At 37.8% G+C, this 16,256-nt stretch overlaps 1 protein-coding gene across 4 annotated transcripts in view; it reads right to left on the minus strand.

Annotated features, from left to right (window-relative positions):
- The window catches only part of LOC131689198 (lethal(3)malignant brain tumor-like protein 3), a 29,546-nt gene extending 13,543 nt beyond the window's left edge, over window positions 1-16,003 (minus strand). Inside the window, exons 1-2 of one of the 4 annotated variants that reach the window (XM_058974126.1) lie at window positions 15,865-16,003; window positions 13,261-13,912 (exon numbers count right to left, since the gene is read on the minus strand). In XM_058974126.1, coding sequence (XP_058830109.1) covers window positions 13,261-13,740 — 480 coding nt within the window. In that variant the 5' untranslated portion in view covers window positions 13,741-13,912; window positions 15,865-16,003. Of the gene's footprint in view, window positions 1-2,021; window positions 2,220-2,258; window positions 2,607-13,260; window positions 13,913-13,968; window positions 14,122-15,864 lie in introns of those variants that run through there. The other 3 variants (XM_058974125.1, XM_058974127.1, XM_058974128.1) reach the window with 3 other exon arrangements.
- Between the last annotated feature and the right edge of the window lie 253 nt (window positions 16,004-16,256).

A 16,256-nucleotide genomic window follows, 5' to 3' on the forward strand; every position in this document is an offset into this window, starting at 1 on the left:
AACGAAATGATGTCTGAGTCAGTTTTGCATGGGGCCTAGCAGTGCATGCTTGTGTACCAGTACCCACGAATTATTAATTTTTTGTGAAATAATGGTTAGGTTTAGTGCAATAGCATGTTCGGAAGAATTATAGCAAATAAAACGGGTCATGTTATGGTTTGAACATGTTAGTTCCATATGTTACCGCATAGAGGGCGCCAGCACTAATTTTTTAACGAAGAGAGATGGAAATTAGGTGCCTTATACAAAGTTGTAGCACAGGCAATTTGCAGTAATTAATTAAGTTGTAGAACAGGCAATTTGAAGATATTAACTGGCCAAATAGATGCTCCAGATATTCTCACAAATAAACATCCAATGTGCACCAAGAGCTGCACAAATTTGCGCGAAGAGTCGCCTTGAAGAGCCACTTTTTTGTGCCTCCCCTCCTTTCGCAACCAGGTCGGAAGGCGAATCAAACTATAATTCAGAAAAAGATTATTCGGAAGAACGTTTTTAAAATGTTTTTTGATTGCCTTCTCTGCTTCAGTGTGCGTGGGACCAAAATTCACACTAAAGAGCTCTTTTCTACTCTTTGAGGTGTGCAGCCATGGAGTAGAATGCACGTATGGAAGCAATACATATCGGAGTGAAGTGGTTTATTGTGAAAGAGAAGCGCGATGGTTCGCATGAAAAGTGCAAAGAGCGTTTTTATTCTTCTCTTTATTTGCTCTGAGGTACATTACATCCCTGGTCTCCATAACAACGGGTTTTCTTCCCCGATGAATATAAGAACGGGGCCGGCCCCGTGTTTGGTATTTCAAACTATAGAACTCTCGTAACGTGCACATGAGGATGGATAGCTACTTTCAGGCTCCATTCGTTGATTCTTTGTGCAATTTATCCTGTTCTGGTCAACCACATAGCAGCAACTACGAGTTCTTCTTCATACTCATGCAATATTCTCGTATAGACTAGCAATGTCTTAAGTCTACCTCAAACTTATATCAAACGAATTTGTGTATACAAATACAATATAAAAAATTACTTAATTAATGTGCCTATATAGTGTTGAGAATGCTCTCGTCACACTGTTAGGTGAATTGAAGTTTTTAAAAATAATGTCCATTTTTCCTATAGGTAATATACACACTGTTTATCAATAATGTGCAGGCCAATTTATGAGCTAAGTTAATAAAAAATAACTCATCTTACTGCGATGACTGTAAGTTGTGGTTAAAAATAGCTGCAAAACAAAGTATACGACTTACTGCACAGCTTTTTTATATTGTCATTGAACATATCTATATAAATTTTCATTTGCTACTAAAACGATGTTAAAAAGAATCAATGAGACGTTGGCCTCGTTAACGTCGAATCACGGTTCGTTTCACTTATTTAGAGTTTAGTTCGAGAATCATGCGTCAACATATAACGCTTCAGTTGCTAATTATGAGAATAACGTAGACTGGAGATGTGCCGAGTTGAAGGTCAAATTATATCAAGGAATGAAAAGTATCGCAAAAGGTAGAAGACAACCATTCTTAATATGCAAATGGTACTTTAAAATTGGAACCATTTAAAGTTGCTCTAAACAACAATTGTAACCAGCCATTATTGCGTAATCTCCTATGAATGATACCGATAGTTAATAATTTGGAATCGAACAGTCACTGCGTATCGGTAGAGTACGGTTACGGTAAACATATCAGTATGTATTTTGAATGCAACTACATACGCTCGTTCAGCAATGCTCTGCAGGAAGTTCTCCCCCACAGATGAATTAGTTACTGCGCCAGCAATTTTGATCAATCAAATCAACACGCACAGCGAACCTATTTGAGACAATATCGTCTGTGAATGCTTTGTTCCTCGAAGATCAGTTAGGCGAAAAACCTACTCTTCCTCACTAAAGACAAGAATTATCACGTTTCACAGTTTATTATGATCGACCTTTGCCGAAATTGCAAAAGAACGCCACAAGCGTGTAGCCATTTGCGATGAATGAAGACCTTCTCACTCGCCAGACTGGGAACACACACCGGTCTTTTCAATTGGATTAAAACAATATTTCCATGTGGAAGGAGGCAATGAAACTCTTGAGCCTGCAGCAGCCATGTTGTTCACCAATTTATTCTTCGTTCTACTGGGAGCGATTCGTGTAACCAATCAGGATAACAGACTGGATAAGATATATTCAATGAAACATATTGCAAAAACTTTCAAAGAAAACGGCCTGTCTGAGAACGACCAAGATGACACACCGTCGACGCACGTACCTGTGACAGAACCACCTCGTATTTTCACATTGTTCACTCTCCCTAGCGTGGTGTGGCGATATCTTGCTTGCTGCTTTGGTTCAATAGTCCACAATTTCACAATCACCTTGACCGTAGCCTTATCACAACAATGGCACAGACGACGAATGTTACATTCAGGATTTTAGATCCTTTATGGATGTTTCACTACCAATATGATGATGATGACGAGAAAAGCCGCTGCACAATCTCGAACACATGATCTCACGTTTGCAGCCCAGCAGCAGATTTATGTGCACTCTGTTATGTGGACTGAGTTTCGCGTAAGCAGCCTTTTGCTCCGTTGCTCGATTCGATAGTGAATAGTAAGCAAAGCAGCAAATGCTCGCCGTTTGACTCGCTTCTCGCGTTTGCCGAGTCTCTCACATTCAGCTGAAATACATGTTTCACTCTAATACCAGTCAGGGCTTAGCTATAGATATGTAGGACGACGACGTATACATGTGATCAGCCAGTAGCTCGCACGCTGCTCGCTGTCTTGTTTTAGGTACTGGCCCTGTGTTTGCTAATGGAGTAGAGTTTGTTTGCTAGTAGTTAGACTGCTAATCGAGCTACTTGGATGGTACCCTTTTCAGTGTGTTACTTTGCAGTTCGTTGCTATCGATATTTGGGGTGTTCTAGCTGAGTATATCAGAAAAAAACTGTAACCTGCGAGTGTGCATGCGGTGCGTGGACACGTGGCGATTGCCGTGTAATTCCGACGATTGGCGTGATATGATGAACAGGTTTATAGGAATGTTTTTGTTTTACCAAAATATCCCAATTCTTCATTCGGAGTCCTGTATGGCATATGCAGATATAGGATAGCGAATGAAACAGATAAAACTAGAGCACAAGAAACACCATATACACTAGGTAACGTTCAAAAAGCAAGTTTCGTTTTGAAACACCAAACGAAGGTTAAATGGAGGTAAGCATGCTAGTTGATTTTTTTTTTGCTAAACACTACGTGACTTCTTGTGTTTATTGGTGATCCAAGGTCAACGAAATAAGGCACAGTAAAGTTCATTGGCACTCTATAGTGAACGGGTTATTAGTTATTATGTATTCACCTAACTACCATTTAGCTATATTATTACATATCATATGAGAGTAGAAACATAAAGAAATAGAATGAAAAATGTCACGCCCTGTCTAAATGCTGCGCATAAATAGCTGAATTATAATATTTCATTTTTTCGGTAATACGTTCAGAAGTTCTTGGTCTGGTGGAGAACCAACATAAACCATAAGTAAGCCTCGACTCAATGAACTAAATTTAATAAAGAGTTGCAGTCCCGTTCCGACTGATACTGCAAATAAGAGAAACAAGATAAACAATCAAGAAGTAACCAGTGATCGCAGAAGTTGATTTTTTCAACGGAGCGATATGACATGTAACCAATAACCATTAGATCATACGTCAACATGTTCCACTTTTCTTGCCCATATTCAGTCATTTCATGAGCACTATGAGAATGCCGTACTCTTCCAGAAAACCATCAAAAACTTTGCCTCGGAATCATCCCATCTTATTGGTTTCCCCCCATTGACTTCAACTAGTTTGAGCTCTCTGTGCTGTAAAAAACAACCCCTCGGTAATCATTCCGCTGCGGTACATCGTTCCTGTCTTGCTGCCTTATGTCAATCGCCATTTAAGCATGAAAGATCACCAGTGATTTCTATTCCGTTATTCGCCAGGACCATTTCAGATTACAATATATTCGCTGGAAGCAACACCTTTCAGCAGAGGAAGTGCGCCGAAGCCGGACGCCTCGAGTAAGATGAACATTTTCAGAGTTTCAAGCTAAACCCTACAACGGTTTCGTGACTACACGCAAACGGTTTTGTGGGGTACATTCGTACCGCTGCACTAAAATCGCTCTAATATGCCTAATTTTTATAGAATTTTGTTATTAAATTGGATAGTTTTATTCTAAAACCCTTCGTAAAAGTGTCTGTTCAAAAATATTCGTGTATTGTCTATTTTATTATGCAATATTTTATTTTTTATAGAACAAGTATTTTAAGTACGTCAAAATTCCCTTTGTTCCTTAATATTGCTATAACTCCGGTAGTTTCGAACCGATTTTGACCATCTATACGGCATTGTGAAGATTGTAAATTGCCTTTCGAACAAGTAGTAAATTATTTAAAAACCGGACGAAAAGTGTAATTATTCCGATGTTTTTTGAGCACCTAACGCCAATACAAACAGTAAAAATACAGCAATATGCAGTAACGGAGATAAAACAGGAAGGCGTCGAAGGGACAGGTAGAGCCGGTGCATTGTACGTGTTTATGAAGTAAGTATGTTCCAGAGCATGAGCTCCGGAAAATGGCGAATCGAGTGGTGTACCTTGTATATTATATACAAATCATATTGTCTCATTCATCCGCAGAAGCAAAATATACGATAACGATTCCAACCCCTTTTTTTAGTTTCGCTGTAGTAGCTTTATTAGATCAAATAACGGATACTATTGTTCAACAATGTTGAAGCTTATACAATTTTACACAAGCTTCTCGCTTGCTATGTATCGATATTTTGCTTTTAAAAAAAGGTATAATAAATTTTCCAAATTATGTACACATGACAAAACACTAACGTAAACGATTTTGTGGGGTACATTTGTACCCCAGACGAACTTTAAGCTGACACTGTTAAGTTGGTCAAGTGAAAGAAATAGTTTCCACCTGCTTTAATGGAAGTTTAATAACCAAATTGATGTATGATAAAGAATGCTTGCAGTTAAAATAAACCGTATCGGAATTACAGGGACTGCAAATAGCTCTGGGGTACATATATACCCCACAAAACCGTTCTAGGGGTAACCCCGTGTAATGGGCAAAAAAAATCGGCTTCTTTTTTATCCGCTTAATTGTTAGTATTGAACCTCTAAAACAGTATCTCGATTGGCACGCAGAACTTCTTTTGTTTTAAACAGCCATGCATTCCTCGCGCATTTTTACTATAACACACGCAGATTTCAATCTATCGGCTACAGATTTCGAAAAATTGACAGCGATAGTATAAACAATACACTCTAAACTACTTCTACCCAAATTTTCAAGGGAAAATATCCAATAAATTTTTTTTCTATAGCGTTTTTTCCGTGATGCAATTTGATGTGGGACACCCTTTAAGTGTTTTTTCTTGAAAATGCATTTTTTCAAATTGGCGAACACGATAACTCAAAAATTAATCAACGAATTGACTTGAATTTTTTATGAGAATGCAAAATATGTGTAGCCTGTCGGTGAACCACAGAAAACGGAATAAAAAAAAATTGTTTTTCCCTATTACATTGTATAAAAAGAGCGAATTTTTCAGTAAAATATGAGATTTTTTGGTTTTCATGAAGCCATTTTCCGAAACTCGATTATTATTTTTGGTTCGAGTAACTACAAGTCTGAGCTTTACAAATCTTATTGAATTTCATGTGTCTGACAATTTTATCAAGAGTTATCGTGTTCGCTGCGGCGCTCCTCGACGTGGAAATGGTTGGACGTCTACTCTTGGAACGCTCCTGTGTGTAGCTCTGCGTGAATGAAAATATTTTTTTTTCGCGCACATTGAATGTATAAATAGATCTTGATATTACACAAAAGATCCATTGTTGACTTGCCTTCAAATTGTAAAACAAAATAACTTTCGGTTTGAGCTCTTTACACCCGACGCTCTTCTTAACCCTTTATAAGGCCTTGAAAGCAAAGAATTAATACCCACTATGATAAATATTAGAATTGACATTGTTTTTACACGCACATATTTTTTTCGATGAATAATATTCAATAATCTTGGTGGCAATATAGTTGCCACTGCCTTAGAGGCACACAAATAAAAGTTGTTGGTGGCAATATAGTTGCCACTGCCCGGGAGCTTTAGCTTGTGCGACCACCTCTGGTTGCTACTCCGATATCGATCTGAACTAGCTGAAGTCAGTGCTACGAAATATCAAAATTAGTTACCTATTTCTGCTTGTATTTACCGAAACCAACATTCAGATTCACTCACTCATTCATTAACTTTACAACTGACGGTAATTTCATGCAGAATCGAATACTTGAGTGCAGAGGAAATATTGATTCCTTCACCAACCAAAGCATTCATTTGTTATTTTATGAGCAGTTTTAAGACAGAAGTTGGCATTTTCTACATTTTCGAGCATAAGTGAACTGTGTAATCTATATCTGGTGCACTTTTGCTCAATAATCCCCCTCAAAGCTAGCATAGAAACAAAATTCAGTTTGCTTCTGAAACGAATGACGAGGGAAGCGAACCAAGCATTTCATTCATCGCAACGGGGATGAATTGAATTTCGTTTCCTTTCAAGCTCTCGCAGTGATGTCAATTTTTTTAAGCTCTGGCTGAAGTTGCATAGGGAATCAGTAGATAGTTATGCTTGGGAGTAGCGAAACATCTTTCAATGTGCAACTCCTGTTAATCCTAAAGTGTTCATTGATCAATACCGGCGTCGGCCAGGCCCGAACGTAGATCGCGGAAGGGCAGGGATGTTAGTGCGATACTTGCTTTTACTAAAGGCCGTATATAACTGCGCACTCCACAAGTATCACGGGAGGAGGATATTTGTTAGTAAGTAAAGAGGAGTGCAATTCTTCAACAGAGAGGTGACTACACTATCTGGACTAGATATCGACCCATTAACTCATGGACCAGGGATCAACTGCTTTACTTAGCTTCCGAAGGAAGACGTGACCTCAGATTTTTTTCATCTCAAAAAAATCTCAAGCTTGCGTCCTACCGGATTCTGAACTTTTACATCTAAGTCTTTTTTGTTTCAATTATAGAGGTTTTAACCTTAGTCATTCGCCTCTTTTTCGGGTTAACTCTAACTCTATGTGCGGGGTTGGGACTACGGGTACGTACAAGACAATCGATTTGCCAACAAAGCTATATCCGCCCCGATCTAGAAATAGAAGATTCCCAGAAATCCATTCATAATGTGTTATTCATATCTTTTCAGAAGACAGCAAATATGTATCACGAATTATACCAGTTTAAAAATAAATTAAGTGGCTAGAAAATACGTTTTCTGGGCTCATTTTGAGTCGCTGTGCACAAAAACAGCAATATTTCGTAATGTCCCATTTCCTTCTTCCTTTGATTATTGTTCCTTATCTCGTGTGAAAATTACCCGATCAATACAATCAATACACTGTTCAAAGGATGTTGTTGTGTTCTTCCCAAAAATCAAATATGTGTTAATCACATGTCGCGTTACAAGCGATCACAGTCAAAATTTAAAAAAAATATTTAAATATGGTCAAAATTATACTATCTACATTTTAGTCGCTTGAAACTTATAAATAAATTTAAAAAAAGGCTTAAAACTTAAAATTAATTTATATCTACCCATGTTACGCATTTTTAGAAAGGGTAACCTTTCGAACTATAAGTCTGTTTCGTCGGATGTTTTTTTTACGAAATAGCGTCGAATAAATGCAAAGAGTACCCAAAACATGCTTTCAAAAAAAATCTCAAAAACACTTTTTTTAAAAAAGGAAAACAGGTAAAGCGGGTAAACTTGATTTAGAAAACAACTTTTTTCTTAATTTAAAGCGATTATCCCAACATTTGTAAACTGGTGTTATTAAATTTATAAACTAGTGCAGATATCTCAACCACCTTTGAATAGGCCGTTAATTTTTATACAACTAATGTATAAAATAAGTAAGCTGTATTTTGATTCAGTTTTTAATTAGTGCGCCATGCAGATGACAAATCAGGTAAATCGTTGCTCCGAGCAGTTATCGGAATCGTTGGTCGGCTTTAAGTATTGAGAATTTCTCCGGAGGAATCGGTTCACTTCCAATAGATAAATCGTTATCAGTATTGTGTAAAATTGATTTAACTAAGAAACTCTAAAATTAGTTAAATTTCGATAAACTTCGAAAAGTTTCGCAATTTTTGCGAAACAGGAAAAACACTTTCGCGAAATTTGCGAATTTAAACGAAATTTTCCTAAACGTTTCGGTGTATAAGGCACAAAAAATACAAAAATCTGACAGGATGTCGAAAAACTGAATATGTTATAAAAATCCAGCTTAATGAAATAAGCATTCGTATTAGGTATGCCTACGGCAATTGCAAAATTCATGCATTCCTAGATCATTTTAACACTTTTTAGCAATTTCAAATATAGAAATAATTTACCAATACTTCGCACTTTCTTTTTTTCGAGAGTTGTCCTACTGGAGCTGCAGAGCTAGGTTCTCGGAGGGGCTCCCCGTCAGAAACACACATACTACAATTTGCAGACGAGACAGGCAATGGCGCCCACATTGTAGCGGGCCGTGATTCTGAGCGTAATATTCATTGTACGGTTCAGGTATGTGCGGGCGTCGGGACTCGCGATCGCGTGTATCATCGCGTAGGGCTCGAGCATTTGTACGATAACGTGTTCGATCGCATGTGCGTTTGTATGTCGCGTGTGCTAACGTGTATGTAACTTCGCGTGTATAAATTCTATTTTATAACAGTGTGCCTTTCGCATATTCGCGTGTGTTCTTTGGATAATCGTGCGCGGACCGTGAATCTAATGCTTTATTTTTGGTGCACGGCTCAGATGCTAAAAGAAAGTGAGATCTTCTATATCACTAGAGTTCCCGGTGATGTCGCGAAGGGCTTAAGCATTCGTATGTTAACGTGTACAAAACTGGATTTTGTAACCGTGTGGCCATTCCTACATAGGCGTGCGTTCTTGAATGGTCACGCGGACCTTCATTCTGATAGTTTTCGGTGTATAATTCACATTCTGACAGGGAGTAAGTTACCCCATATCACTAGAGTCCTCGGCCATGTCGCCATGTAACCTGGTGTCCAAAGGATATGAGAGCTTTCTTTTTTTAATTGATCCAATTGAAGGCATGGACCTAGTCTGCTGATATCAAGGATAGAGACATTCACTTTATCACCGGGATGTTATCATGTTTAAGAGATTGCGGGTGTAGGTGCCGTGGATGGTCGCGAAGGGCTCAAGCATTTGTATATTAACGTGTTCGACACGTGTATGTGACTTCGGGTGTATAATTTCTATTTTATAATGATGTAGCGTGTATTCTTATTTGATCGCGCGCGAACCGTGAATCTGATGCTTAATTTTTAGTGTATTGTACAGATGGTAGAATAGAGTCCGTTTCCCATACTAGGGGCAGATCACTCTAAGAATGTATAAAAAATTTGCATCAAATTAGAAAAAATGCATATAATTTCCATTTTTGCATCAGCTTTGCACTCCCTCGCAGAAAAGTTTGTTCAACAAACGCTGATCCACTTTGTTCGACGTTTTGTGGAATGTACCCTAATAAACATCTTACGATCCAAGAGCCTAACGACCTGTTCAGGGTATCATCCATACAACATGTGGAATCGTTGAACTATATGGATTAAAGTTTGTTTATAATTTTTTTTTATTAGGGTAGGGTTAGTTTTTTCGTAGAGTTTTGACGTCTTACATGCAACGCAAAAGACATTGCACGCAACGTAAAATACATTATGAATTTCTATTTTGATGGAAATAAATGCATTTAATTTCACTGATTTTTAAAAATGCATCACAAGTAATCTGTCCCTAGTTCCCATATCACTAGAGTTCCAGGTCATGTCACCATGGAACGTGTTGTTTAGTGAATATGAGCATCACTTTTTTGATTGGTTCAACTGAAGACATTAGTTCAGACTGCTAGGACCGAGGTAACACTACCGGAGTGACCGTTTCATGATCGCGCGACTGGTGGGTTAATGTTTAAGGCCGCGTTTGGAAGTTTAAAGATGCTACGTTTACTAAACTACAGGGCGTAAGTATGTGTGGATTCTTGCAATTGCATGGTCGGGTTTGTGGCAAGGTTTGCGTTATCGCGAAGGACACGAGCGTTCGTATCTATATCAGTATAGATAGCGTATAGTAGAGATATCAATAAAAAGAATCATAACATGCCGAATAAAGAAAAAAAGATGCAAAGAGCTTGATTAGAAGTGTATGAATTAACCGCTACTATTTTGGTATACATCGCTGTTAGACTTTCATCGTGCTATGCTGGCCGGGAATGGATGACCCACGTGCGTCGGTAAATTCATTGTACCCTAATTTGTTTAATCCGACTTTCCCGAATGAATAGAACCAAATGCACAAATTGATCATCAGAAGTATTAGTCACTATTCTATCATATACGCCAGTTCTGCATCCATTCCCTGTCCCAATTGTCACAAGTACTCAGACGAGCACATACATAGATAGGCATACGACAAGCACATAACAATTGTACACTAGTACGAAAAACTACGATTATTACAAGGTGACAAGTAATAGGTTTCCACTTATTTATTTAGTAAATTAATTTAATTATTAGATTAATTTAATTAGTACATGCACGATGACGAATTCGACCGATAAATGGACACACAATGACTCCCACGGGGCGTCCACGAATACCGCCATCAAATTGTGGAACAATATTTGCAAACACGGCACACAGCAAAAGTCAATGCACGACGACCCGCCAGTCGGCCACATCACCGCGCACAGACCAGTGGTTGAGCGTTTGTATGCGCAGGTGCAGAATATGAAGAAACATAGAACATAAAAAAGGCGCATAAGCCAGAACGTACCTACATAACTGTCTGCTATAGCGCTTACCCCGGATCTCAGAACAAGTGATTTAAGCGCCACCTCTTACGAGGACCACTTGGCATGTTCTAGGTTGCCCGACCAGAAACCCAACCCCAGGGCGAGTTTGTTTACCAAAATTTGGGAGAAACGAGACGGCAGACGCAAAAGCCGAAGGGTACTCCGTCTCGCAGGACGATACCAAACAATAACCAAAGATCGCGACTGAACTTCCTAACCTTAACACCAACTACTGGTTATCACTGGCAGAATCCCTAATAACTGCAAAATTATAAGCCAGTTTCGAAAACCAGAGTGGGGACTGTTTTCCCGAGCAGTCCTACCCGAACAAACAACAACAAACGATGCGCCACTATCGAGGCGTAATGCAATAACCATCTTAAAGCAGTTGTTCTTTAGCGATGATGCACGCAATATGCCTGATGACGTTTGCAATACCGTCAAACCCCTCACCCTTGGGTAGGGAATTTACCAATACTTCGCACTTTCTACAAAGAAAATCTGCAAAAATATCTGTACAGTATGGTGCAAAAGGAGCACCACGCAAAAATCTGCGAGTTTATGTATATTCTGAAAAGATATTTTAGGTGAACGTTTTATACTCGAAGCTACTACAAACGATGTAAAATAATGTCTGCTCGTGAAAAGTACTCACAAAGATATGATTTAAACAATATGGATTTTTGAATCCAATAGTTCTGCTAAAGCTGTTGAGAACATATCCCATGAATTTCACAAAAAGAATATGTCTCTAAATCAACGATAATTAATTTTTAGTTTTGTTATAAAATATGATTTTGCTGCGACATGATCATTTTGCCTCTCAAGATTACTCGTATTGCCCCAGAAGCCAATCACAGTCGGTTATTACAAACACCGAATATTTTCAAAATTTTGATATTTGTTCAGCGCGTTTGGTAACACAATATGAAGAATATACGGGAGAAATCTGGGATTATTTGTTTGTTTTGCTACAGATATATTAGCCTTTAATCGAAGACTGCATATCAAGAAGACTGGCAACTCTGTCCAGAACCTGGAGACATCAGTAACAACAACGCCACTTTACCCGCAGGTAAAGGTAGTACTTCTCATAGTGATGCACAAATGCATATACACTTTCATAAGAAGCCTCCCACCTTCCTCCAATAGAGGCGCTGTAACCTGCGTCGCTTCTCGTTTAATTATAAGAACTAGTCCTGAATAAGCATTTTGGTACAACCGAACTAACCTATACCCAAAGTTAAAAGAGTCAGCAACTAGCAGGATCCAGAGGTCTCCCATCCAAGCAAATTGATATATCCACTTGTAAGTTGGATGTTACAGAACTGTTTGAGCTGGAATTATAATGTGTTAGTGCTACTTACAGATTTCATTTCAGGCGTGAGAACTGCCGAATAAGGATTGAGAACACCTTGAAGCAACATCTGATGTTGCTCCAAATGTATGTGATCCAATACTGACTTGGATAGTTCCATAGAGCCTAGTTTGCATACCTTTTATAACCAGACTCACTGTTCTCCATTCACCCACTAGTACATTATCGGTAATCTAGGTTTGATCTTTTAGAATATTCAAGTTGCAGTCTAAATGTTATTGAAATAATAATTGGTTGCCTTTAAGGAGGAAACATTAAAATTTCTCTTTGCATTGCTTAACTATTCAATTGGAAAGATTGGTTTTTGTTTGTTTATATTAGGTACATAATTCAACAAAAATAAGAAATCACCTGTTTAATTCTGTCCTACGTGCACAGAACGATAATTGGTTGAGTGCTAGCGCCTAACCCATGCACCATTATAAAAGAGTGCAATGAAACTTGATAAATTGTATACCTATAGCATTTATTTTCCAATTTATGAAGCATAAACCTTCAAACCTCAACCGAAACATTTTGATGTCGTAGTACTAAATAAATAGGAATTGCGCTATACAAATGGGTACAATACAATACGCTTACGGAAAATCTTTTCCTTTAATTTATCCTAACAAAAATTATTTTTATTTAGATCAGAAACCAATATGTAAAATAGGCAACATAAGCTCTATTGTAGTTGATTATCGTGCTTGATGTAAAAAATAATACATATTATCAAATTGCAGCTCTTTCAACCATTATCTCCCAAGCTTATGAAAATAATAAACAAAAACATTTTGCAAGTAGGACGAGACGGAAACATTATTTTAAATTTGCAGCTCCGAAATATTGGGATAACAATTATAAAGAATTGTGTTTAAACTTCAGTTCCTTGAAATAAACTACCTTCGCAATGCTCAATGATTGAATGCGCTTTCAGATATTACTAGTAGAAAAAATGGTTTTACGACTTACCTTTTGCTGAAGACTCTTCATAGTACCGGCTGCAACGATTTGAACTCCAGCGTGCGGAGATAATGCACCGGGTCCGGGGTTGGAAGCGACGACAACCTTCTGCATGTTAGTCCCATGATGGATGAATTGATGCTGTTGTGGTTCGGTTGCCACTACATTAATTGGAATCGATCCCGGTGGAAAAGCTGTATCCTTGTTAATTACGATAACAGAAGCAGATTCTACACCACTGGAACCGGATGCCAGAGGATGTATGCCATCTCCCGACGAGGCAGCGAATTGCAGTTGCTGCGGTGCTATAGACAGGGGCACCGAGTTTGGTACCAGCAGTGAACTGGTAGCGTTTATCGTCAGCGGTGTTCCTCCGGGGAAAAGTATGGGTGAATTTCGCTGGACAATTACCTTCTGCTGATTACCGGAGCCAAAAGCCCCCGTTGGTGATATCAGTTGGTCAATCAAATCACATTCGTCCGAATCCATCGTGTTTGGTGCAAACCAATAACTTTCACTTGTCTCAATCAAGGACAACGTAATAGGTACAATACTTATCGCTCAGTAGTGTCAAACCCGGGATGTCTCTATGAGTTAGCAGTCTGCTAGTTATGAACACGTCCACTTCCTGAAGTCACTCACGATGGCTCCAATGTTGCGTCTGTTGGAGAGGTATCGACAGTAAAGGAAAAACTGTTGTTTTAATTATATAAATACCATATACAGGTTCGGCGTACTCCTCGAAGTTTTCAGCATGTTCAAAGGCGAAGATGGTAATATTCGGAATTCAACAACAACGACTCGAGAATTATTTTATGCTACGTCCGCGGTACTTCAGATTAATAGTGGTTCTACGTTATCGCTCTGATATAGCATCAACATAGGTGTACAGTGAATTCGATATGTTTATGAGATGATGCTGAACAGTGAGAAGCAATGAGAAAGAGACAATCAGTAAGTGAGAGAAATCCAACGATCGCATAAATAAACGGTGGATGTTCATTTCGGTGAGAGCAATGTGTTGGAGAAAATGAAAAAAATGCATCGTATGTGGCGACGGGCAACGGAATAAAAATGGGTATTATTATTACAGCAGGATTTAGAAATTTTTGTAGGAAGCGCTTCTCAAAAACCGCCTAATCTGTTTTGGAAAACTTATATCAACAAATATGTATACACAGTAACATTATGCGGTTGGATTGCTGTCAAACTCATATTATTCGAAAGAAAATATTTCTTGAGGTGATCTAATTTAGTGGTATCAGCAATATTCCTTCAGAATATGATGGTTGGATAGGCCATTTAAGGTATTATTGATATTTACGTCCTCAGCGATACCTTTGCTTGCTTTTTATTTGGAAAAAATAGGGAACTAGTACAAATATAGAACAATACACTTTTAAAAGCTCATTAAATCGATTCGTTTGAGTTCTGTTATTTTAGAGTATGTTACTCGAGGATCGTACGCTACCCATAAAGTGTCCTGTACACTATCCTTGACCTGAGTAATGGTAAAACCAACAGGTGACCGTGCGCTTAATTAATAAAATTACAATATCAAATTACTAAGAGTCGCCAGTGAAGTTTATCCAGAAATAAGCTAAAGTTCCACTACGGAATATAGTAATTTATTTCTTGCAAGACTACAGACACTTCATTCGAGCTTATTCAGTAGATCTACACAAAACAAAGATGACCTAGATATTAACGAAAAAGAAAGTACACAAAGAAAGGAGGATCATTTTCTGTGAGGTTGCTTTCAAATGTTTTGTAGTTGACTACATAAACATCATATAAAATATAACATTGCTGAACGGAATTAGTAGTGATGTATCAATCCCAGAGACTATCAATAATCTCATTCAATAATGAGCTGATACAATAGCAAATGATAAATTTATTGTCCGAAGAAGGAACAAGATTTTTTTTTCCACAAAAATCCTCGTGGTACCGGAAGGGTTAAATGGAATGTAGAATAAATTTGTGGTAGAAACTTTGTCAGGTGAATAAAATTTAATCAACATAATTCACTCAGGATGTTGTATTCACTCACGCTTCTCACTAGAAACGTGTGCCTTCCAAGCATAATAATAAACATGCAGTATATAAAATATTGAATTAACATTTAAAAAGGAAACAAAAAAAACATTTTCGGTAAACTGAAAATGGTTTCTTGAAATGATGTGACACGTAACAAAACCTCGTTACAAACGTTAAAGCATACATTGTTTTCCCTTTATTTGTAAATATTCACAACCAGCGATTTTAGGCAATAATATTATTACAATTAGCATAACGACACCGTACTGATTTTTTAGTGATATATACTGAAATTGAATCTGAGGTACAATTGTAAGCTACAAACGTGCCTAAATTATTAAATACATTATACAAACAACAATCACAAATATTGTTTTTGATGAATGTTGTTGGCATTCACAACTAGATATTGATTGTGACATGTAATATCTCTTATTTCTTATAAATTAATAAATCCAAGTTTTATACCGCGAATCAGCTGAAATGACAGTTCTCATCTCACCGCAAGCAAGGTTGGATGACCAAAGTTGATTGCCCAAATAATACATACTACATATACAAAATTGTACTTACTTCCGCGATTGCTTTCCGAAATACACTTTCCAAACGTTTCTCAACAAATTAACAAACTTTAAGCAAAATATTACACCTAAATAAGCACTGCAATTGCAACTCTGATACGAAATCACTCGCTTTAAATGACGGGTGCCTGCCGAGCATTCGAACAACCAGTTCGAAATTCGAAAATCCACCTACCTATAATTATAGTTCTCTGACTCTCTCGTGCGAATTCAATTCTCTCACGTGAAATTCTCTCTACCTGAAATGAACGGCGAGTGAGAAAACATAAAACACACACACAACAGAAAAAACGTGTTTTCCTTATTTAGCCATGATTACAGGAGGCACATTTTCGTATTCGAATGTGCAGTTATTTGGAAACAGAAGATCTAAAATCAATCGAA

This window comes from Topomyia yanbarensis, chromosome 3 (assembly GCF_030247195.1).
Source record: "Topomyia yanbarensis strain Yona2022 chromosome 3, ASM3024719v1, whole genome shotgun sequence".
NCBI classification, from domain to species: Eukaryota; Metazoa; Arthropoda; class Insecta; order Diptera; family Culicidae; genus Topomyia; species Topomyia yanbarensis.